This window comes from Kryptolebias marmoratus, linkage group LG20 (genome assembly GCF_001649575.2).
Source record: "Kryptolebias marmoratus isolate JLee-2015 linkage group LG20, ASM164957v2, whole genome shotgun sequence".
Taxonomy (NCBI): domain Eukaryota; kingdom Metazoa; phylum Chordata; class Actinopteri; order Cyprinodontiformes; family Rivulidae; genus Kryptolebias; species Kryptolebias marmoratus.
The window spans coordinates 22,431,103-22,456,140 of record NC_051449.1 but is presented as its reverse complement, the minus strand read 5'-3'; the positions used below and the strand labels follow the sequence as shown (position 1 = coordinate 22,456,140).

General features: G+C 39.8%; 1 protein-coding gene across 6 annotated transcripts in view; it reads right to left on the bottom strand.

Moving 5' to 3' along the window:
* The window catches only part of ccdc18 (coiled-coil domain containing 18), a 42,398-nt gene that overhangs the window by 10,062 nt on the left and 7,298 nt on the right, over positions 1–25,038 (bottom strand). The window contains exons 1-23 of one of the 6 annotated variants that reach the window (XR_003039823.2): positions 24,261–24,385; positions 23,326–23,422; positions 23,111–23,232; positions 22,689–22,947; positions 22,461–22,548; positions 21,368–21,585; positions 21,165–21,275; positions 20,909–21,040; positions 20,577–20,711; positions 20,415–20,492; positions 19,060–19,176; positions 18,758–18,925; positions 16,571–16,713; positions 15,640–15,803; positions 15,241–15,454; positions 13,041–13,140; positions 12,807–12,944; positions 12,147–12,287; positions 11,800–11,937; positions 8,690–9,121; positions 7,018–7,743; positions 5,370–5,424; positions 4,939–5,274 (exon numbers count right to left, since the gene is read on the bottom strand). Coding sequence is in view for 3 of the 6 variants with exons in the window: in XM_037982027.1 (XP_037837955.1) it covers positions 7,036–7,743; positions 8,690–9,121; positions 11,800–11,937; positions 12,147–12,287; positions 12,807–12,944; positions 13,041–13,140; positions 15,241–15,454; positions 15,640–15,803; positions 16,571–16,713; positions 18,758–18,925; positions 19,060–19,176; positions 20,415–20,492; positions 20,577–20,711; positions 20,909–21,040; positions 21,165–21,275; positions 21,368–21,585; positions 22,461–22,548; positions 22,689–22,947; positions 23,111–23,232; positions 23,326–23,422 (3,703 nt within the window). In the remaining 3 variants the exon portion in view is untranslated. Of the gene's footprint in view, positions 1–4,936; positions 5,425–6,515; positions 6,652–7,017; positions 7,744–8,689; positions 9,122–11,799; positions 11,938–12,146; positions 12,288–12,806; positions 12,945–13,040; positions 13,141–15,240; positions 15,455–15,639; positions 15,804–16,570; positions 16,714–18,757; positions 18,926–19,059; positions 19,177–20,414; positions 20,493–20,576; positions 20,712–20,908; positions 21,041–21,164; positions 21,276–21,367; positions 21,586–22,460; positions 22,549–22,688; positions 22,948–23,110; positions 23,233–23,325; positions 23,423–24,260; positions 24,386–25,038 lie in introns of those variants that run through there. The other 5 variants (XR_005234584.1, XR_001808928.3, XM_025009232.2 and 2 more) reach the window with 5 other exon arrangements.

Here is a 25,038-nt window from a genome sequence, read left to right as displayed (position 1 = left end):
ATAGGCAGGACATTGAGACTGGAAGATTTCTGTGGGTCTAGACAGGAAATATCCTCTATCTATCTATCTATCTATCTATCTATCTATCTATCTATCTATCTATCTATCTATCTATCTATCTATCTATCTATCTATCTATCTATCTATCTATCTATCTATCTATCTATCTATCTATCTATCTATCTATCTATCTATCTATCTATCTATCTATCTATCTATTGGAAATCTTGATAAGAAATCTCAGACCAGACCTGATCCTCTGCTCCATCTTAACAAGTTCCTTTTAACTTGTTAATGTGTACCTTGGAAGGCTGCAGTGGGTGATGCAGATAAACAGAAATTGCTGCAATATGCAATAACAGAAGCAGTAGATAAATGCTCCTAGTGGATGTTTGCTGAGGAGGAGAATCAACAGTCATCCACTTAAAAGAAATCACTCTTCCCTGGAGTGCATTCAGAGTAAATGCAGAGCAACACAGCCTCACCGCCTGAAGGCAGAATGCGGCTTTGGATGAATGGACAAGCCACAAGCTCAGATAAAAGTGAAGAGGAGCACATCTGGATTGACAGACTGCAGTTGAGCCCTCTTCTGAGTTATGTTAGCCTAAAAAAGGAGTTCAAAGAAGGACGAGGAGGAACCAAATGCAGGGCACAGATGGGTCAAACCCAACAGACAAGATGCATTTAATGAAAGGGACGTCAACTATAGGGAGTCGTCCATGAGAAGAAAACAGAAGGGTCCAAAACAAGTCCAAATTTTCAAATGTTTTAAGAACAGCTAAGGATTAGACCCAGCAGTAGACGGCAATTACAGTCAGCTGGAAACCAAACAAGGAGACGTTTCGACAGTGAACACAGGAACGCAAAAAGTAACGACTAATGTTAGGGGTCAAAGGTGTGAGGGCAACTCAAATACAAAACTAAGCACTGAAAACAAGAGGAAAAGCTCACAGAAAAAGAATTTTAAAATGAAACTAAACCCAAGCTATGACTATCAACACAATGGCATTCCTTGAAGGAATGCATATCGCCTACCAGCCTTCAACCAGAGTTTAGGTGAAGGTTGTCATAAACTGAGCAATGAGGGCGTTACAGGCAAACAGGGTTTATTTCAGCAAAGATATCACGCAAAAAAATCTCTAAAAAGTTACTAAATGACTGACGTGCAACAGCAGCATAAATGCATGAAAAGGGGAAACGAGATGAGACGGGGGAGAGGGTATTCGATGATGAAAGGTCCTATTGTGTACAGAGGCCACAAACATGAGATTTTCACCTCTTTTTCTTTAGATTTAAGCAGGTTTAATCTGTTTGATGGAGTGTTTTAAAGTACACATCATCTTTTAATTCATTTAGTAGTACTGACATGTTTGTGTCCTTTATTACATAACTTATCTTTCAAAGATCTCGATCAGAAAAGTTAAACCCAACTTTTCTCTAACTGAAGGCTTTACTTGTCTATCAAAAGCAATCATGAATATTTACTAGTGTTATGTTTGTAAATGCAAATAAAAATAATTACAGACCATTGTAAAGACATTAGTTTCATACTGATACTGAGGAACTTTCATAAGGGAAACGGAGCGCAGCTCGCTCGCATGTCACATACCGCAACCACATCCTCTGCATATGACATGTCTGACTAACAAACCTCAAATTCAAAGCTCTTTAAAAAATACATAAATGTGCATAATCTTTTTTTTATTGCAAAAAAAATTATTCAATGTTTAAACAGGTAACATTTACGTGACATGAAAAATGAATCCAGGCTCAAACTGAGAATCTTGAGTTAAAGTTGATCACACTGTCGATAAGGGAGAGCAAACACATTCTTCAACAGATTCAGAACTCTCTAACTAAACAAAGTAAAAGTTTCTGTACGGATGGTACATCCCCTTGTGTCCAAGCAGCTGGTTGATTCAGAACACACAATTCAGCCCCCTGCACCTGCACAGCCAGTCTTCTGCACGGTAACTTGCAGTGTGATGCTGTCACTAAAGTCTAAGCTGTAGAATTCTTCCTCAGTTTTTGCAAACAACCTCTTCCTATTTCCATAATCTGCACTTTTCTTAAAGTTCATACTTATACTTTGTCTTTTACCCACTGTAGGACTTAAAGTTTCACTCAAATCCCCCCAAAGCAGAGAGTGCACATCCAAACTCTCATTGACTCCCACTGTGTCTGAGCTCAGAGTTTTCTCCTCAAAACTGGCAGTGGATGATGTTTTTAACCTGTCATATCTCCTACAGAAAACACTGTAGACACATAGAAGATGACCAGAAGCTTCAGCCTCATACAGCTCAAAATTACTACTTCGCATTTCCGCCTGCCTGTCTCACGAAGAGTGCTGTCAGGGAGTGACAGACAGGTGTGTGATTACCATGGTGACACCAATGAGCCACTGGCGGCAGTTTTAACAGTTCTTTTGATCTTGTTTCTCTTTACTCTTCTACACTTTTTACATTAAAACGTTGGCATTTTGTCATCTTGGATCATCACAAAAGTCTGAAATTATTGGACTTATAGAAGAAAAATGAAAGATGTAGGAATTTGGAACAATAGCTGCTCAAAAGTTCTTCAGACACTTTTTTCCAATTTTGATAACATTTCATATTTTATTAAGAACTGTAGTACCACCAAAACACTCCAAAAAAGTAAATCTTATAAACTCATATTTTATTGACAGTGGAACAAACAGATGAAATGTTTAAACTAAGACATTTGATGGCAGCAACGCATCTCTTTAAAGTTGTTCCAGGTCCGTGTTTCTCTCTGTGAATCATCCTCTCATCTTCTAACACCAGTCTGTAAACATTAAAGACGTGAGGAGAGCAGCTGCTGGAGGTTTTAGAGGGAATGTTGTCCCATTCTGGTCTGATGGAGGATTCTAGCAGTTCAACGGTCCTGGGTCTTTTTTGCGAGATGGGAGCATATGTTGTTCTAAAACCTGTATTGATGGTGCCTTTCCAGATATAGGAGCTTCCCATGCCAGAGGCACTAATGCACCCCCATACCATCAGAGAGGCAGGCTTTTGAACTGTGCACTGATAACAGGACAGAGGGTTTCTCTCCTCTTTAATATGGAAGACATGGTGTCTGTGGTTTCCAAACAGAACTTACAATTTTGATTTTTCTAATCATAGAACAGTTTTCCACTTTTCCTCAGTCCATTTTAAATGAGCTTTGATCCCAAGAAGACAGCAGTGTTTCTGCATGGTGTTCACATCTGGCTTCTTCTCTGCCTGATAGAGCTTTAACCTGCATTTACGGATGGACAGTGAACTGTGTTTACAGATAATGATTAGTGGAAGTGTTCCTGGGTCCATGCAGTGATGTCCAGAACAGAACCAGATCTGCTTTTAATGCAGTGGCCCCCGAGGGCCTGAAGATCACAACAGTCCAATACAGACTTTCAGTCTTGTTATTTGACCTCAGAGATTTCTACATTTTCTTGATTTAAAAAAAATATATATATTATTAGCTGTAGATGATGGGATATTTAAAGTCTTCTGAATTTCCACTGAGGAACATTACTTACACTTACTTTTACAGCCTTTTGTTGCTCCTGGTCCTGCATTTTTGAAATGTGTTGCCACCATAAAACGCAAAGTTACTATTATTATTTTTTTTTTTTAAATGGTACAAATTCTCAGTTTAAACATTTGATATGTTTTAATGTTCCATTATGAATAAAATATGGGTTTACAAGATTTAAAAACCATTGAATTATGTATTTATTTAAATTTTACACAACATCCAAACTTGGTTTGAAATTGGGACTGTCACAAATAAGTGTCAAAGTGTGTTACTGCTTGAAAACAAAACAAAACCATGTTGGTAGTTGACAATGCGCTTTCAGTCTGTACTACTTTGCATAAATGTGTATTTTTAGATGATGGCTTTGACGTAGTGATGCAGAATGGTTGGTTTGTGTGTGTGTGTGTGTGGATCAGGTGTCTGAAGCTGACCAATCCGCACACTGGGTTTTCTGATAAAGTGAGCAGCCTCTTTCACCTCTGGGTTTAGGGTAAAACACAGACACTGTGTGAACACACAGTATGAAACAGGAAACCGAATGATCACATACACCTGGCCTCGCTCGGCCCAGTCAGCATCATCCACGCAGCAGCAGCTCCTCCACAGCTTGGTGATTCACACAGAAAGGTTCATGAAGAACCAAAAGTAAAGAAAGCTAAATGTGTGAAAGCAATGAACAAAATTATTTATAAACTTGGTGTTGTGACATCCTGGCATCATTTTACTATTCACAGCTGTTAAAGGAAGTTTAACACAACCACACAGCTGTTTTTTTTCTTTCAGCTGTTCCCTTTTAGGGGTCGCCACAGCGAGTCATCTTCCTCCATCTAACTCTGTCTTCTGTGTCCTCTGTCCTCTCTGACTGCATCCATATATCTCCTGTTTGTCTTCTTCCTGGCAGCTGTTTCTAACATCCTTCTACCAATATACCCACTGTCCCTCCTCTGCATGTCCAAACCATCTCAGTCTGTCTCTCTAACTTTATCTCCCAGTCCTTCAACCTGAGCTGTACCTCTGATGACCTCATTCCTAATCCTGTCCATCCTCGTCACTCCCAAGGAGAACCTCAACATCTTCAGCTCTGCCACTTCCAGTTCTGTCTCCTGTCTTTTTGTCAGTCCCACTGTCTCCAAACCTGATTTTGGAAGTGTTGTTCAGCATAAAGACAAATGTACATCTAAAACTCATTAACTTTTAGAGTCAATCCAATTCAAAATTGAGATCAATTAGCCACAGCTAATCAACAATAACCTAAAATAAAATGGCTACAACTCATCAGTTTTACAAATACAGAGCTAAAATGTCTCTAAAGAATGGTAGGTCTTCAATTTTATTATGTAAAGGGCAAAATCCAATTTAAGCACACTGAGCCTGTGTTCAATTCAGCGTTAGCAAAACAAAGCAGTTGGTTGACAGTTTCACTGTTCATGAGCCAAAAAACCAAGAGCCAACAGGGTTTGATATCAAAACTATTTAATTTACTGATTAAAAATGTGTTCAAATATATAAATTTGTCATAAAATAATACAAAAGGCAACACAAATGCTACATTTTTATAAAAGAAGTGCATTTTTTGAATGAAGAGGTCACCTTGATAACTTTAATATTTGTGTTCCAGCACAGACAGTTTGATTTTACCAACACCAGAAAGATGGATGTCATAAAAAATACTAATAAATACAGGATTAGAGAACATGTGTAAAGAAACACAAGTATGCCACCAATGTGAACCGTTCCCTAAAAAAGAAAAGAAAACATTTATCAAGACCGGAGCCCAAATCTTGTAGTTCAGTCATTTTGAAGTGAGGCTCTGTTGAAAACAAATATCTTACCTGTTGTAGATAGCTCTGTGAACAGCTTTAGGTTGAAGAGGTGTAATTCTGACAACTGATGAGACAAACGCAGGACCAAAGTGATGATTGCTGACTTTTAACAACTCTAAACTCCAAAGTTTAATAGCGGTTCACACAAACGTTGTTTCAGCTGTCAATTTTGTACGACATGGTTATTTCTGCAGAAACATTATATAATCCCTCCAGGAAGTGCCACAGGCTTCAGTTTGTTGCTGTTATTTGAGCGTTCCAGAAACTGACAGCAGAAAAAGATTTTCTGCAGCGTTTGCACCTCTCCTGTCCGCACGAGAGTTTTTGGTGAGAACAACGGGTTTTTAAAATTCATTCTCAAAGTGGACATTTAAAAATAAAATCTGTTTTTTTGTGCCTGCGTGTGAGCTTTTAAGAAACAATAATGTAACAGCCTGTTTGGCATATTTTACTTAGTTATTTTTTATATAAACGGAGAAAAAATAAAAATAATAAAAAAAACAGAAAAAAACATCTTGTAGTGTAGATGGGGCCTTAGAAAGCACGTTTTAACTGGTCCGGTTCAGAGTAACTACAGTGCTGTATAAAAGTATTCACCCCTTACAGGTTTCTTCTGTTTTGTCAGACTTAAATGTTTCAGAACATAGGAGAGTTCCAGGACCAAAACCACTGCTGTCACACTGAGGCCCGTCTCACATCTGCCAATAAAACATCTTGACCATACCTGAGACTTTAGGGAAAATATTCTGTGAACTGAGGAGACAAAAGTTTGAACATTTTTGAAAATGTGCATTCTGTTACATCTGGCATAAAATTAACAGTACTTTAAAAAACAATCAAACATCATCATGTCAACAGGCAAGCATGGTGGTGATAGTATAATGGTTTGGAGCTGCTTTGCTGCTTCTGGACCTGGACGACTTGCTGTGACTGACGGAACCATGAATTCTGCTCTCTACCAGAAAACGCTGAAGAAGAACGTCCGCCCGTCAGTTCGTCACTTGGGTTCTGCAGCAGGACGATGATCCGGAGCACAGCAGCAACATTCCTCCGCAGCTGAGAGGAAGACTCGTTCCCAGGTGTCACAAACACTTGACTGCAGCTGTTCCCACCAAGGGGGGCTCAACCAGTTATTAGATTAAGGAGGCTATTACATTTTTTTTTTTTTTTTTTTACAAAGAGTCAGGTTATTTTTGATTGTTTTTTTCCCCATAAGAAATGAAATCATCATTTGAGAACTGATTGTTGTATTTACTCAGGTTATCGTTGATGATAACATCTGTTTGATGATCTGAAACATTTAAGTGTGATAAGAAAGCAAAAACAGAAGAAATTTGTAATTAGGGTGAATACGGTTCCACAGCTCTGTATTAGCTTCACTTCTCCATGATTCTCTAAACTGAGATCACGCTGACTGCTGACTGCTGACTACTGCAGGCGAGATACTGACTGTTCATAATTACTTTACTTTAACCTTTTACCATTAGCATAACATTGTTTTTATTTATATTTGACGTTACACAGAAATACCTCTATCAATGTAACTTGTAAAAACATTTCTACCAAATAAATAAGCCACACATCTTTACAGCATCTAACATATTATAGGGTAATGATGTTGTTGTTTTTTTGGTCCAGCTAATATGAGTGTTTTTACCTGCAGTGGAGGAACATGTCAGGTCTGGACCTGCTCTGTGGAACTCCATACAGAAGGATCCTCCTGCATGGCTAACGTCTGATTTACAAACTTCAGCATCCCCGTCAGTGAGCTCAGATCAATGTCCTCCTCCTGAGCCATCACAGTGCTTACAGACTCCCTCCTTGACTCACTTTGCTGCTCATCTTCCAGCGCTGACAGAGCCTCCATGCTGACTTTGGAGTCGTTCTGTTTGTCCACCATGTACGTCAGCGGATTAAAGGACTGGTCAGAGACCGCAGAGGTCTCTGTGGCGCTGAGCCCCTGCCAGCTGTGGTCCACTGATTCTGGGAAAGAAGAAATGGAGGGTGAGGAAGACTCCCACTGCCTCTTGTTGAACACCTCTCTCAGTGTGGCTTTCAGACTCAGAGGGAGGTCCAGGGAGGAGTCGATGCTGCTGCTCTGAAGCCAGTCACAGCCTGGGTGGCTCTCAGCCAGCTGAAGATGTGTGTGAGTAAGCTGTGTGTGTGTCGAAGAGCGCAGGTGTACTGAGTGATCAGGAGAGTGGATAGTTGTCTGTAGCTGTTTGGGAGGGGAGGGAGGTGAGAGAGCAGAGGGGCTGGGAACTGAAGGGGCTGTAAATCTGTGCAGGGCAGGAAGTGAGAGCGTGTGATTGAAGATATTCTGTTGTTCAGCGGCTCGTCCCAGACTGGAATCCCTGGCCTGCAGACGGGTTTCCTCAGACTCCTGTCAGGAGATAAGAACTCTGATGAAGAAGGTTCAAAGCAGAGTTGGGCAACAAGCTAAAATCTTTCAATTGGCAGCTGTTCAGCAATGGACAATTGGCAATATATTCACCCAGGTGTGTTTGAGTGTTTCTTTGATTTTTTTTTAAATTTATTTTGAGATCATTAAACAGATCTTTTCTGAGCAGGTGTATATTATACTACGTTCATTTACAGGTCAGGATTCCTGAAAAGGAAAATTGAACTAGCTAAAATAAATTGGAAAATATTGCTTTTCTTAAAAAAAAAAAGAAAAAGAAATATATTAAAAAAAGATGATTGTGAAGGACTCTGATGGATGAGACATTCATCCAGCTGCCCAACCCTAGTTCAAAGTTCAACTTCTTCATAAGCTACAGGTGGTATCTCTGAAGACTAGTTGGTGATTCAAAATTGCGGAAAAATTACAGGAAAATATGTAAATTTTCTACTGAAGTCTCACGGAACTTTGAGTGTTTGCGACTGTGTGACAAGCGAGTCGTGCAGCTGTGTTTTGAGTTTGTGAAAATTACGACCTATATTGGTGTGCACGACTCACAAAACTTCATTCTTGGTTATACACATTTTGTTGGACAACTCGTCTCATTTTGTTTCCACCTTGACACCAAGTTTAGGATTTAATCTGCTGGAGTACACTTTTGAAGTGAAGACAGGCAGAATTGGAGCAGGTTTTCAATCATTAGCATGAATTTTGCCTCAGATGTTTTCTGTCAGAGGAGAGCTCCACGCAGGTGGCAAAATACAGCTGTAGCGCTCTTGAGATGCATTGAGACACCCCATGATGACACTGTGAACCCATGAAAGTCACGAGACATTTTGGAGATTCCTTCATGGATACCAATCTCTAACTAGTTGCAGCCCAGTGAGATACTGCCTTAACATGGAAAAAACAACAAACAAAACTGTACCTTGACGAGCAGAGAGTCAGCTGACTTCTCAGAAGCTTGGAGCTGACTTTGAAACTGAGCGACCGGCACTCTGGTTTGATTTAACTGGGCAGTGAGCTGCTCGAGCTGGGCTCGTAGATGACCGTTCTGAACTCTCGTCTGCTCGTACAGAATCCTGCTCTGCTCCAGCTGGGTCTTACTCTGAAGGAGCTGGGCCTGGCTCTGGTCCAGCTGGGTACGGAGGTGACCAGCTTGGTTACGGTTGTAATCCAGCTCAACCGTAGCTTCGTCCAGCTGGGCTTTGATCTGGTTGTAATGCGCCTTTGCTTCCTCTAACTGGGTCTGGTTCTGCTGGAGCTTAACGGTGAGCTGCTCCTGGGAGGAGCGCATGGTGGAGGAGATCTGCTCCGACACCTTGAGGAGCTGACCTCGAGTCTGCTGCAGAGACTCCAGCTGTGAGCAACAAGACAACAAATTAATTGAACTGTTTTCAAATTAAAAAGGCTCGGCACTCCTTTAAGAAATCTCCATTTTATGCCAGAGTTTTAAACTTTTAAACCCATCCTTTGATGAGAAATGACTGAGTTGTAGTCGTTGGTCAAACCTTCAAAACGATACAAGCAATCTCGTGCAATATTGTGAGTATGTGCCACACAGAAATGTAACTAAATATCTATACTAATATGGCTGTGGAGGCCATCTTGAATTGGGATGACTCCAAACATCCAGTGATTGATTTCAGAGAGTTTCAATGAAATCCATCCAGTGATTTTTGAAATATTTTGCTAACAGACAGACACAGACGTCTCCATTAGTTAATGCCAAATAGAACAGACCTTGCACCATCAGCTAGCTTTCTGAATATAAGTTGGGCACCACTCTCAGCTACTACCACACCACGTCTTAGCTTTAACGTCTGTTAAATCGACTGAGTCGGAGCCATATTTAGTTTTGCTAAGGTTGCTTTAGCTGTGGCGTGCATCTTGAATGGATCTGCATCTCAAACAGTAATCAGCTGTGGATGTACACCCAATGATTACTTTTTAGTTTTATTATAATACAACAAGTGGTTTGTGAGATATCTTGTTAAAATGACAAACAAATGAATGCACACAGTTATATTCTTCTTTAATCAGAGTTATATCTCCTTAAGGACAGCGTTACAGTATCTGATCCTGCAAGTGTTAAAGGTGTGGACTAAAGTCTGCAATAGACTGAGAAAGAACCAGTCAAACGCTGGCAATTTAATGTGACAAATTACAAATTAGTGTTTGCTTTAGAGGCTATAAAACATTGAAGACTAGAGTTGTTTTAGGACAGCAAAATCCACCTTGGTAGTGGGACTAACTATTTTTTGTCCATCTATACAGTCCAAGCAAACACACCCTTTCAAAATCACGGTGATCACCGGCGACTCGGAAAGCTCCAGAAATGTTCAATCTGCATCTTTCAAGAATTTATAAAAAGAAAGTTGAAGACAATTCAATTCCGTTTTTGTCCTTTTCTTCTTATAACACAGTTTTATGTACTTAATTACTTAAGAATGGTAAATACTTGACAGATTTTGAAAGTTCTACTTCTCCTGGAAAAGAAGGTGTAAATTATTTACACATAGGGCATTTTTTGACACAATTATTGACAAAAATAGACAAGAAAGACCAGGCGTTTTTATAAATATATCTATTATTTTGGTGCTGAACGGGTTCAAACATCTCAAATCATCAAAGTTTATTAGCAGTTAATTCAATCACTTTTTCTGAACCCTTTACATTACAAACTCTACTACAGTCAGTTGGGCAAAAATATTATGATGATTTTGGTGGATGTGAATCCTGGATGCTTCGGAAGTGCTTCAAGTCGCTGCTGCTGGTATTTGTGCTTCTAAATAACAACAGACTTCTACATAAAGAGCTGTGTGATATGAAGCTGACGGCAGGGTAAAGGTTTATAAAATACTGTTATGAGATTCTGGAGATTGGAGCTGTTAAGATGGAAAAATCCTTCAAAGAACCGTCTACAACAGGTAAGATATTAATTAGTTATACCTTTTACACAGAAACCCTCTGCAAAATGTCCTTTTAGGACGGGAAGGAAAAAAGGCACAAGTCTTTGCTTCTATCTCCTGCTTTGTCAGTATTGTTCTGTTTTTTAAGGCACCTTCAGAATCTGCAGCATTATAGTGACTTCAGCTGTATTTTAAACAGATGATGGAATGGAAAGTAGAAAATAAAATCTAGCTAAACATTCAGGATTAGCCTTTCCTGTAAGTGAGCTCAGGACTGTTAGGTTCACTCACATTGCTGCGTCTGAGATCAGAGAAATAAGGAACTCGCACAGGATAAAAAATAAAACGAGGGAAAAAAAATCACTAAATCAGACACTGAGGAACAACTGGGACAACCGCAGAGGCTGAAAACCCACAACAGCTGCTCTTACATAGACAGGAAGTGTACGGACCAATAAGATGCTGAGAAATTGCGACGAGAAACTGTTGCAATTTTATCCAGATGACACAAAAGGTTTACTGTTACAAAATAAAACTGACTCAGAAATCAGATTAGGGCAAAAACTGCAATGCAGGAGAAAAATTTCCACAGCAAACACTGCTTATTGTCTGCCACTGAAGGCAAAAGGCCAATAATGTTTTTGCCTATGTCTGAGTTTATTGTGTGTCCTGTTAGCAAAATATCACATGAACCACTAGACAGATTCCAATGAAACTCTGATTGAATGTACATCTGCAACTCATTAACTTTTGGAGTCAACCAAATTCAAGATGGCTGCCACAGCTAATGGACATTAGCAAACACAAAACTGGCTATAATGCAGTCAGTTTTAGAGATATTGAACTAAAATTTAATGTGGTAGTAGCTGAGAGTCATTTACAACACATACTCTGAGACAGTGGCGGCTGGTGGAGTTTTCTCCAGGGGGGGCTATAAATCCAAAATAGACATATACCAAAGGTTTTGGTATATGTCTATTATGTGATACCTTAGTATATGTTTTGGACCAAAACATATACTATTTTAAATAGCAAAAAAGGAATCAAACCAAAAACCTTGACCCTGAAACAAGACTGAACTGTGGATCTTGTGAACCACATCACCCCTGATCAGTAGCTGCTGTACCTCCTTGCTGTGCTGCTCCCTCTCCAGCTCCAGCTCCTGCTCCAAAGCGGTGACAGTGCTCTGCAGCTGGGCCTCCTCCTGTAGCCTCTGCGCCTCCTTCAGGGTCAGCTCCTCCTCCACGCTGCACAGCTGGGCCTCCTGTACAGACCCATACATGAAGCATGGTCCATCTACGGTAGGACTACTGCAGAGGGAAGAGACTGTACAAATCCTGCTGATGCCAAGAACATTTCCTATTCTGCTCAAATGATTTCTTGCTCTTTTGTTTAATCAAACCCAATAAAGTCTAGAATTAAAATGGTCAAATCCTCCATAATGCAGAATGACATGTGGCACTTTGTCTTCACCGTCTCTCTGCACTGCAGCTTGGCAGCATCCAGCTCTTTTGTCAGAGCCTCACAGCGACGCTGAAATTCTTCGAGCTCTTCTAGGACGTCTTGAAGTTTCTGCTGGGTCTCACGCAGCTGCTGGCGGAGCTCCTGTGACTCCTAACAGGAACACAGATACTGGTATTGAAAAACAAATATGCGCTTCCCTTCTACCATACCCAAATTATGAGGGCACGCTGAAAAAAAATACACGTCACTGACACCTCTTTCTAAAACAGTCAAACTCAGTTTCCTTTCATAAAGTAAAATAACAGCCAACATTAGCTCACATACAGCCGCAGACACATTTGCTGGTACCCTGAAAGAGACTAATAATCTTTGCATTAAAGTCATGTTTCAAACTAAGTGTTTGACCTTAATTAGTATTACAGGTACCTTCAAGCTTCAGTTGCCATTATTATTAAAACGTAAAAGGTTCATGAGACTGTAGCCAACTTCCCAGGATATGGACGCAAAAGGAAATGCAACTCCAGGTTGATCAGACGGATGGTGTGGATGGTAGGAGGAGAACCAAGGTAACGATCCAAAGCCATTCAAGTTGAACTAATAATTTTACTGGAGCAAGAAGTCAGGTGTGATGTTTTTGTGACAGATAAAATATGTTGTTTTGACCCTGACCTTTGTGTTTCTGTTCATGCCCTCCCTTTGAGCGTCCCTCAGCTCCATCTCTTTGGCCTCCAGGCTCTGCTGCAGGGACTCCACCTTCCTCTCCATCTCCTGCTTGTGCTCTCTGATGGCCAAGTCCAGCTGGCCGAGCTGAGGACGACACAAAGCACAAGGAGAGATCCGTGAGGGGATGTGGCACCAAAGGAGTTTAAGTTGACTGACAGGCAAAGAGAAGAAGTTTTCTACCAGCTTTGATCTCTGCTGGAGCTCCCCCTGTCGTTCTTTCAGTGCACTGTCCATGTCCAACACCTCAAGAGTTCTTTCCTCCAGCTGCCTCCGGACCTCACTGTAACGTCACACACACAGGTGTTATTAATGACGGTAGAAGATGCCAATCTGATTATTAATGCTCAAAAAGATGCTTAATAACTGAAGGAAACAACAAAAGACAGCCTTTCAATGGTAATATATATATATATATATATTTGTGGTTTTGTTGATACTCATGTCTGTGGTTTGTGGTTTTGTTGATACTCATGTCTTCACCTGTCTGTCATAGGGCTTATTGTCATCACAGGTATGTAGAAGACTGAGTGAAAAATGAGCAGTGAACCACAATATCCTCTTTCTCTCTGCAGATCATTCACCTGAGTACTTATTCTGTTCCACAACACGAAGCTTACAGATTGCAAACATCACAAAGCAGATGTGTAAATCTGTCCCAACAAACTACAACAAAAGCTCCACCTCAGGAAAAACAAATGTCTATGAAAAACAGTTAGTTTTTTTTTGTTTTTTTTGTTTTTATTTTATTTTTTCAGGTATACAGTAGAAACCCGAAATCTGCAGTGGTTACGTTCCTAGAGAACCCGCGAAAAAACCCAAAGTTAGAATGTGGTAAAAAAAAAAAAAATTTTTTAAAGACTATTTTTTAGTTTCAACCCTAAATATGTTCCCAAAACACTAAATATCAAACTAAGCTTAAAACATTACACTTCTAAAAAAAAGTTAAGATAAACCCATAAACTGTACTGATGTGTTTCCTGCAGTGCTAGAATGTAATTCATGCTGAATTTACATTTATATTGTAGCGTTTTACTAACTGCTAATGGTGATAAAGGCAGAGCCTCAACCCAGACAACTTCTCCCCATGTTACTGTTTTATTATCTGTTTGTAGTTTTAAACAACCAAAAAGAAGTGCTTTTCCCCTTTTCTACACCAGGTACATTTCACCCATGGTGCCAACAACAACAACAAAAGCAGAACACAAAAGTTGAACCAAAACTGAAAGAAGAACTGATAAAAGCACCACATCTGAACACACAACTAAAAGAAATCCATATATTTGTTTTCCAAGGGACTTCCAAGCAGCCTTTCTGGCTCACCCAGCATCGCTGGAACGTTACAAAATCAGTAAGTTATATTGTTCTTAATAATTTACTGTTAAACCACATGAAAAATTGTATAACGTCACGAAAAAAGCCAAAACTGCAGAGGATGTTTGCAATTCTGTGAATTTGCGAGCATTTCTGTGAACAATTATGAGTTATGTTCTAAGAAGAAAATGACTGAGGCTGCAAACTGTGAACTGCAACTTCATGGGGTCTACTGTAAAATCAGGAGAAAAATCTAAAACCAAGTAGAACTTTTAAATATTAACATGAATGACTGCTTGTTTACACAAATAAATTAAAGGCCTAGCATTCTTAAGGGATACCTATTGCCCACCATCTTTCATGCCAAAGTTTTAAACTAGGATCATCTTATGAGCTAAACCTCCTGTGATTTGTAAGTGCTCAGAGAATGTGTTGTGAATGACTGTCAGGTACTAACACACCAATTTTTAGCCCCATATCTGTAAACATGGCAAAGTTGTTTTTTGGCTAAGGTTGATTAGCTACAGCAGCCATCTTGAATTGACTTGACTTTAAAAGGTAATCAGTTGCAGATATAAATCCAATGATTACATTCTGAGTTTTGTTGAATCTGTGCAGTGGTTCATGAGATATTTTGCTAACCAACAGAGCTGACTCCAATAGTTAATAGCAAAGTTTTAAGCATAGATCTCACACAATCAATTGGTGCTCAAATTATAAGTTGCAGCTGACTTTTACCCACTAACATACTGAATTCAAAGTCAGTATCTGTAAAACTGACAGAGTTGTGTTTTCCAAGGTCAGTTGGTTGTGGCAGCCATCTTAAATTGGGCTGACTCCAAAAGTTAATCAGTTGTAGATGTTTATCTAGTGGTTACTTTCTGGGAGTTTCAGTAAAATTCATCAAGTGTTTCATGAGATATTTTGGTAACTCAACAGACAGATAAACACACAGATGTCTTTCTCACTGTTACACCTTTGACTGCAGGTGATAAAGATGGCGTTTCTAACAGAAGAGGTTTGGAGGCCTTTGTGCTGAAGAATATCTCACATGACAGCGTGTCCTCACCTAAGCTGGCCTGTCAGTTTGTCCACTTGTGCTTGCCGCTCTTCAGAGAGGGTTTGGGTTTTCTGCAGGACGTCCTTGAGCTCCTGGAAACGCTCCAGGGTGTCAGCCAGCTCTCCCTGCACAGTGTGCAGCCGTCTCTCCAGGATTTGGACTTTCTGTGCACAGCTGATCCGATCTGCCTCGGAACGGAGGAACTTCTCCTCGAGCTCTTCAACTGAGGAAAGACGAGGAATGATAAGAATGAGACGAAGAGTGACAGAGCAGGACGCAGCCTAGATACATCTCACAATCTTCACGTTGTTCTGGAATTATAACTTACTGCTTAAAGGCTAATTTAGCACAAAGAAAAGAGTCTCCTCTCTAGGAGGAAAAACAAAAACAGGACGATGAATACTGTACTCTGTGAACTCTTGCTGATGAGTTGGCTCTTCGTGTGCTGCAGGCTCTCATCCAGGCCTTCAATCTGAGCCGACTTGATGGAGACTTCGCTCCTCAGGTGCTCCAACTCTGACGCCTTAGAAACCAGCTCAGCTCCACACGCCTGTACCTCTGAAGTCAGACGGCTGCAGCCACCAAAAAAACACAGAACATGCGGTAAGGATGAACAAATGTTCAAAGTTGTGAATGAAACCATTTACTGCAATAAGAAGAATACATTCATGACAAAAAAACACTTCAACAAATCCTACTTGAAATTTAAAATCAAAAAATCTTGATGGATCTTAACGAAACTCTCAGAAAGTAATCATTTGATTTGAATCTACATCTCATTAACATTTGGAGTCACCCGGATTCAAGATGGCCACCACAGCTAATCAACCTTAGCAAACACAAAATGTCAGTAACGCTATCAGTTTTACAGATAATGTGCTAAACTTTGGGATGGTAGTAGCTGAGACTGATCTCCAACACATACTTTAGGTGCTTCAGCACATAAAGATTATACAAGATTGTTGTTTGAAACTTTGACAATAAGTGTAGAAGTCAACCCTCTCTGCCTGTTAGCAAGTGAAGAACTGTTTGAGAACCAAAAGAGCCGTCTCTTTTTTGGTGAGCTGAACCAAATGATGTGGATCCCAGAAAGGAGCTGTAAATCCCATCACTACATGATAGTAGCTGTAACCTGGTAGTTAATACACCAGATCTGTTTAAAGCTTTGGCATACAAAGCAGAAAGCAATATGCAATTCTTCAAGAATGCTTGTTTTAATTTTTATAGTGAAATCAACACAACTTGTCCATAAAAAGATGTTTTAAAAGGCTTCCTTGTCCTTGTTGCTCATTATTCAAAGACATGTTCAAGTGTCCTTGCTCGTTCTGTCTGTCCTCACCTGATGGACTCAGAGAGTTTTGAGTTTTGCTGCTTCATCTCCTGCAGCTCCTTTGAGGCCATCTGTGCGTTCTGCTCTCTGCTCCTCACTTCATCCTGCAGAGACACCCGAGCTCGTTCCAGCTGCTGCTCCAGACTGGACACCTGCAGACGGACACCAAAACACACACCCCGTCTCTTTGCATCTCCAATGAACGGAAATGGGCAGGAAATCCTTTTTATTCATCTGTTTACACCAGACCTGTGCAACATTAGGAAAGCATGTGGTTGTGGTATTATTGTAGAACTTTGATATGCCTGTATCAGTTGTGATAAACCCACATGTTCTGTCATTACAATGTTAGCATCAGATTTTTTTCTGTTTTGCCTGACTGAAAGGTGAAAATAGTCTAAATAATGTTTCAGGCTGGACACTGAAGATGGTGACTCTCATAAAACAGGTGGAAATACTGCTCAATGCCACTAAACATGTTAAAAGGATGTTTCAGCCAATTTAACATGAGGTTTTGTTTATTATGAATTAATATCTTACCTGTTGTAGATAGCTTTTTGAACTGCCTAGTTTTAAGGAAATAGTTTGGTTTTCAACAGCACTGATGACCTAACAACTCGTTTGAACGCAGCCAAGATCAGAGCAGATTGTTGCCATCTTAAAACACCAATTTCTAAACTTTATAGTTGTTCATGCAAACCCTCTTTCTTAAACCTTTACATCAGCTGTGAGGTAAAGTTATTTACATAGAATTCTGGGTTTTTTTCCAGCCTTTCAGTTAGAATTTGATAATATTTCTGCTAAAATAATCATGCAAAGCAAAACTGTCAGCAGTGTAAAACTTTCATTAGGAGTGTTTACATGAACTCCTGGGAAATTCTGAGGACTCGAGTTCTTTAAAGACGGCATGGATCCACTTTGAAAGTGGGTCTGTTGGACTGTATACTGTATATGAGCTTATAATGGCTTGTCCCAGAGGACCTACTTCTATGATTGTCCTTTAATTCTTATTTTAAATGTTATCATTTATATTTTATTTTGTTTTTAGATGGCAGCAGTCCTCTTTGGTCTTGACTGCATTCAGACTAGCTGTTAGCTCATCAGTCCTGTAAGAAATAAACTTTGTTTCTCCAAACAGAGGTCATTTAAAGAGCTCTTTTCAACAGGTAAGATATTCCCATTTATAGCCTTTACTCAAGCCACACTTCAAAAAGATCTAAACTATCCCTTCAAAGATGTTCGTAATACCACCAGCTAGGTGACTGCGACATGTTTTAGTACACAACCAGAAATGTAATAAGGACCTACAGGTTTCTAACGGGTTCTACAAGTGATCAAAGTGAGTGTAAAAAAATGTCAGAAAAGGCTGTGATTGGCCCAGCACAGGAAATGCTACAAGATGCCAAAACAAATTTGATCTGGTTTTTAGCCCAATAGGAAAGAAAACTTACCTGGTTTCTCATTTGGTGCTCTATCAGTTTTTAAGGACTCACAACGAATTTGAACGTCACTAAAAGATTAATTTAGGTATGTAAGAAGGTGAACACTTGATGTTGGCGGAGCCTGATTTGACGGCCTTCCTGAACTAACACTACCTCTGATTCATGAGATTTTAGAAAGACTGGGCTCCACAGAAATTCACTGAGACAGGTGCAATCTAACACTGCATACAACACCCATGTGTAGGATTGCTTCCCTAATGAAACTCCTGCTGGATTTCTGACCCACAGTTAGGATATTCACATACCAGCTCCATGGATTTTGTCTCCTTACCCATCTGCCACTGAACGGAAAAACATCTTTGGAAAATATCTGGTCAGTTTTAAATTGGACAAAGTCCTTCTTATAGTAGTTTAAACTTATTTCAGATCATTTCATTTAAATATAATCCTGTAAAAATATGTGCAAAAATATTTGCCTTTTTCTCAGGAAAAAACGTATCTGATCATATTTCATTACAGATACAATAAAGTGAAAACTGTCCAAAATCTAAACATTTGTTGCTTACAATCAAAGTAAAGAACAGCATAAATTAACGTTTGCATTTGTAGCTAAAAACAATCAAATTAAATCAAAAGAAAAAAAAGATTATTTTGCTGGTCTAATACATAATAAACAATGTAAATGATCATTTCTTTTAAATGAAAAGGATAGAGTAGAGACACAGAACTAGAACAGCTCATTCCAAAGACGTACCTGTTTCTGCAGTAGGCTCTGGCTCTCCTCCAGCTCAGAAACCCGGGCCGTGCTCTCAGTCAGCATGGTCTGCTGCTGCTGCAGAGACACCTGCAGCTGCAGGTTCTGCTCACAGGAGCTCTGATAAGCCACACTGGTGGTGTGAAGCTTCTCCTGCAGAAAGGACATCTGAAAAACAAGAAACAAAAAATGAACACACACCTGAGAAGAGAGCCTGGCACTGAGGACGGTCACTGTGCATTGCTTTTCTTGCAGAATAGGAAACGGGTTGAAAGTTTTCTTCAGTGCGTCTAATACTGCACCTTGTCATTCTTCTTCTGCAGCTCAGTCTCATAGTTCTTCTTTACTTCCTCCATCTGCTGCCGGTAGGAGTTCAGCTCCTCTCTAGATGCCGACAGGCACGACTGCAGTTCAGTTATCTGATGTGTAAACACACACTGAGTTACTGACGGTGAACATCATATCTTCAGTACCAATGTTAGCAGAAGATGGGAATACTAGCAGCAGTGGCTGTGTTGGGCTTCATGTTCTGTGCTTGGTTCAGTGCAGTTAAACGTACAGGAATTTTGGCCCATTCTTCTTTACAACGTTGCTTCAGTTCATTGAGGTTTGCAGACATTGATTTCTGCTTGACTCTTTTAAAGGTCCCTCCGTGGCATTTCAATCAAGTTGAGTTTCAGGACTTTGACTGGACCATTACACCACCTTGATTCCTGTTTTTTTTCTGAGGCGTTCTGTTTTAAATTTGCTGCTGTGTTCGGGATCATCGTTCTGTTGCACCTTGATGTAGTTTGGTCCAAGCTACAGATGTCAGACAGATGGCCTCACATTTGACTCTAAGATACTTTGATCTACAGAGGAGTTCATGGGCGACTCAATGACTGTAAGGAGCCCAAACCATCAACCTTCCAACACTGTGCTTACAGGCTTTCTCCCACAAGCCTACTTATTCAGTCTTTTTCTATTTGTCCTGTCATGAACTCCAAACAAAGCTGCTGTGCACTGCACTTTGCTCTCATCTGTTTAAAGCAAGTTCTTCCAGATGTCTTGTGATTTGTTCAAATAAATGTTTAAGATTTAATTTAGAGAAAGAGAACACTTTGAAACAAACAAAACGAGTTCAGTCTTTTTCAGGTTGCACTGTCATGAACCTTCACATGAAACAAACTGAGGCCTGTAGACTCTGAGATGGAGCTGCTGAGCGTTGAACGGTCTGATCTCCGGGTGAACAAGCTGAGAGATCTGACTACAGTCTGTGAATAATCATTCTCCCTGATGGACTCCATAGTTTGGAAATGACCTTTAACCCTTCCCAGCCAAGATTGACAGGCAGCAACAGCTGCTTCTCTAAAATCATTGCTGATGTCTTTCCACCTTGGCATTGTGTTAACAAAACTGCTTTTATGAAGAAGGTTACACTTACTGAATGTCAACACAGCTGATCAGGAACTTCTCGCTGCTCTGAATTCTTAGGAAAGCAGTGAGAGTGGGCTTGGATTTTTACACCCTGCTTCTGAATTATGGCCAAGACTTCGGTATTTAAATGAGGACAGACTATAATATGCCATGAGGTTGTTTTTGATAAATCTGTGGATCTAATGAAAACCAGATCATTGTGTCTTGTGTCCTACAGTACAGTGTGACTCCTTGCACAGACCTTTGTAGCAGACTGAGATGCTTGCTCTTGGAAAGTCTGTAGCAACTCCTGGTTGTGTCGAACATCAACCTCCTTCTCCTGAAATGAAAGTAAAGAAATCCTTCAAGTATAAATAACTTTTTTTTGTTCTTTATTACATAATATACTCGGGAGTTTTTGAACCTGTGTCAGCTGATCTAGCGAGGTCCGTAAAAGGAAAGCTGCTTTCTGAGCCTCTTCTCGCTCCTTGTGTAGAGAACTCAACTCCTGCTCCATCTCCAAGAGTCCAGACCGAGCCTCCTCCATAGACAGCTGCAGCTGCAGAGGACACAACACAGGAACAATTAAGATAAAGAGGATATTTATTGACTTGGAAGACAAATCTTTGTCAGTCATTTAGGTTTTACTTAACTTCAGTTATACTTATGGCACCATTCTTGTTTGATTATTATATAAAAAAAATGATCACATATGGTAGTGAAGCAAAAACTGCAGAAGACAAAGCTGTAGCTCACCATTTCTATCCTGTGTTGTTGTTCTGTCAGCTGGTCAGAATGAGACTGTTTACACTTTTCCAGAGACTGCTGGTACTCTCTTTGCTTTTTGGTCATCAGAGACTGATAATGGTGCAGGGCACTGGTCTTCTCCTGTAATTAGACAAAAGAACACGAGCTGATCCTGACTCTCAAAACCTGAGAAGAACACAGCAGAGATTTGGTGAAACCAAACTTAAGGAGGATGTTTTTTATTGTTGTTGTTGTCATTTTCTACCTGTAGCTGACTTTCCAGCTCCGTGTTCTTCAGCGCAGCCAGACTGTACGCTGAGGTTTTCTCCTGTAACTGTTTCTCCAAAGCAGCTACTCGTGCACTTTTTCTCTTTAGCTGAGATAAAAGAGAAATAAAAATCATAACCCTAACCTAACACATTAAATATAACATTGAGAAGCTACACTTTTGATCTTTCTATCCGTCACCTCTTTCTCCGTGTCCGTGGCTCTGCTGACTTTGTTCAGCAGCTCTGTGTGGAGGTTCTGGAAGTGCGAGGCTCTTTGGGCCATGGAGTTCTGCAGAGAGGCGATCTCCTCCTGCGCTCTTCTCAGACGCTCCTGAAGCCGCTCGTTCAGGGTGCTCTGTTTCATCCTCTCAGCTTCCTTCACCTGCAGCACTCGCAGCAGCTGCTGGTAGCCTTCACCTACAACAGTTGAGAGACGAGACAAGGAAAAAATTGATTTTTCTTCAGTCCTAATGTCTACATTTTAATGTTTAAGTAGGACTTTTGCTTTCAGATGTTTTTTTAGGTGGAGGTGTAACAAAAACAGCTCTTTTGAATGTAAATCGCTACTTGAGTTTTCTTTTGATGACCTTAATTACCTAAAAAAAATAACAAAATAGGAAAAATAAACCAGCGAACAATGATTAGTAACTTAGCAGCGATCTGGGTCAGAAACTGAAGATTTAAACTAGTAAAACTCTGTGCTGTGCTGACAACCATCAGCTGTTTTTTGCACAGCTTCATCAGCGCTGTTTAATTAGTCGAGTATGAGACATAATGCCGTTCAGACTGTTGTTCTGTGATTGACACAACCACAGAGATCCAGTCAGCTCTAAAACAATCAGAACAAACAAACTAAAGAAACTCCCACACTGCAATTCACTCTGATGAATGAAATCCCCCCAAAACTGACATTTTTATGTTAAAGAATTCTGATAAAAACTTCAACAAAACTTTTAGCTATAACCAAACAAAAAAAGCTGCATCTTCAACATATTCCCAAGGATAGCTGTTTAATTATCTTTAATAAGTTGACAGCTGAGCGTAGATATTTTTTTCCTTGTCCAGTCTTTTGTCCAGGTAATAACACTACTGCTGGAGCGTGGTAACCTCAGTTCAGTAAAATGTGCTACAGGTTGGCTCCGGACGGATCGTGCTCACACCAAATGTATGTGTATAAAGGCCGTTCTTACCTGTATTACCTACTCGGATTGTAATCCTATCGCTCAGGACTGATTGTCATGCATGTCTAAATGGGGTCATAATGTCCTGATGCATCAGAATTTTCAGCCTACCTGGTTTCAGTTTCAGCAGGTGTGCAGTTCCTGAATAATCCACTTGGGGCAGCATGCAAGGACAGGTGCAGAGCGGCCCCTCAGGACCCTGAATGAATGTAATAAACAGCCTTAGACAACAATAAGTATGGCATTCTGCTGACTTGTTTAGTGTAGTTACCCAGCTTTATACAAAGAAACTATGGATGCAACAAGGCTTTGTAGCTGAGTGAGTGTGAACCTGTTCACCTCACGTAGGTGCAGCAGAGCCAGGATGGCCTCCAGGCCGGACAGCTCTGCCTGGCTCTGGGTTGCCCTCTGCTCCTGGCTGCAGGTCAGAGTTCGCAGCTCTTCCAGCGCCCTGCTCAGAGAGGCTGTGTCTCTGTACTCCGCACCTCGAGCCACAAGCTGCTGCTCCAGCCGAGAGGCTTTTTGTCCAGCGTCATCAGCTTGTAATCGGAGGTCAGCAGCTGCAGCTTTGGCCTCCTGCACCTCCTCCTGCAGCCGGCTGTAAAACAGGGGAGAAGAAACGTCATCCAGAGAGGCAATTCACTTTCAGGAAGAAAACAGTAATATTTGCAATTAAGAATAAAAATCTCCTGTTATCCTTTTAATCAAACAAACATCACAAACCCCATGTATAGATGCAGAGACAAAGAGACAGTCCGTACCTAACAGTCTGGCTCTGTTCTGCCTTCTCTCTTTCCAACATTGAAAACTTCATTTCCAGTTCTTGTTTTTGTCTGTCACACTCAATCAGACTCTCTTTTAGTTTGTTTTCGCTCTCCATAACCTTAAAGCACAAATAAAAACACATCTTTGGCATCAACAGCCAACAACAGCATTTCTTTATGAGGAACAGAAAGAATCATTTCAATGTGTGTACCTTTTTGAGTTTGACTGAAATTGTAGTTTTATAATCTTTGAAAGCTTCTTTGAGTTTCTCTGCATTTTGAAGTGCTTGGTTTCTTTGTTGTTCCGTCCTGAAAGGGAAGGAAGAGAACAGAAAATCTAATAGGAGTAAATCTGGGATGGAATATAGGAATGAAATGATTTGATACTCAAGTCCCCTCTGTTGTTTACCTAACAAAGAAAAAAACATCAAAAATAAAAATATCTGTATAACAATAAATTAAATAATACCTTGTATCAGTAAAAAAAAAAAAAAAGAAGCTATCCTAGAAATCTGTTCTCTGTTTTTGACAAACTAAACCTGCCCACACAGAATTGAGCAATTTCAACAGCTCCAGAAAAAAAGAATTTGTAGCCCACTTCTGAAGAAAAATAGAAAGAATAAGGTCAAGTTTTTCTTAGACTTACCACACAAATATCATCACTCAGAACTTCCTGTTGGTTAATGAGGAAACACTCAAGACTTTTGTCCTGATTGATGCTGAAATGCTTGGCAGAGTTATTTCCCAATCAAATCAGACAACCTGCCTGTTAGATCCCATATCTACATCCCTTTTTAAAACTGATTTTTTTAAATAAAGGGGCATGCTTAAAATAGTTAATTATTCTCTTTAAATGGGTGTGTCTCCTACTGCCTTTAAGACTGCTATAATTAAACCCTACAAGAGGAAAAATAATCTAGATGCTTCCAAGGTTAATAACTAAAGACAGATTTCAAACCTGATGTTTTGAAGTAAAGTTTCAGAAAAGCTTTTTTCAATCAGTTAAATGATTTTTTAAATACCTCTAACGTTTATGAAATATACCAGTGTGGTTTTAGATTCAATTACAGCACAGAGACAGCATTGATGAATATTTCGAATTATCTCAGACACAACATGGATCTGAGCAAACCTTCCGTACTGGTACCTTTAGATCGTTAGACAGGCTCAGATCACTCAACATCTCTGGAACTGTTCAACTCATATCTGACAGACAGGAAACTGATTGTAAATGCTGGTAATTCATCATCTAAACCAGTGGTGTCCAGTCCTGGTCCTGGAGGGTGACTATCCTGCATGTTTTAGTGGTTTCTCTGCTCTTCAGCAGCTCTTCAAGCTCTACAGAAGCCTGTTAATCACTTAGTCATTCAAATCAGGTGTTTTAAAGCAGAGAAACATCTAAAACATGCAGGACAGTGTTCCTTCAGGACCAGGACTGGACACCACTAATCTAAAACATTACACTCTTAAATTTGACTCTCACTGAATTAAAATTAAAACATTTTTTTATTACTCATTTTACTTTAGTCTTAACTACTTTAACATTTTTACTGCAACAATAGTAACTTTTATTTCACTTTAAGCTCTAATTATTTATTTTTTCCTGTTTAGTGTCTTGGTTTAATTAATTTTTAAATTTTAGAATCACATTTCTGATTCATATATTTTAGATTTTTACACCTAGCATTTGTTTATTGTTTTTTGTGTTTCCTCAGTTTCTTCAGTCTTGTCGTGTTACAGCACACATAGTCATCTACAACTTACTGTTGTTTTAAATGAGCTGGCATATACAGGTGCTGGTCATAAAATTAGAATATCATGAAAAAGTAGATTGATTTCAGTAATTCCATTTAAAAAGTGAAACTTGTATATTATATTCATACATTATATACAAACTCATATATTTCAAATGTTTATTTCGTTTA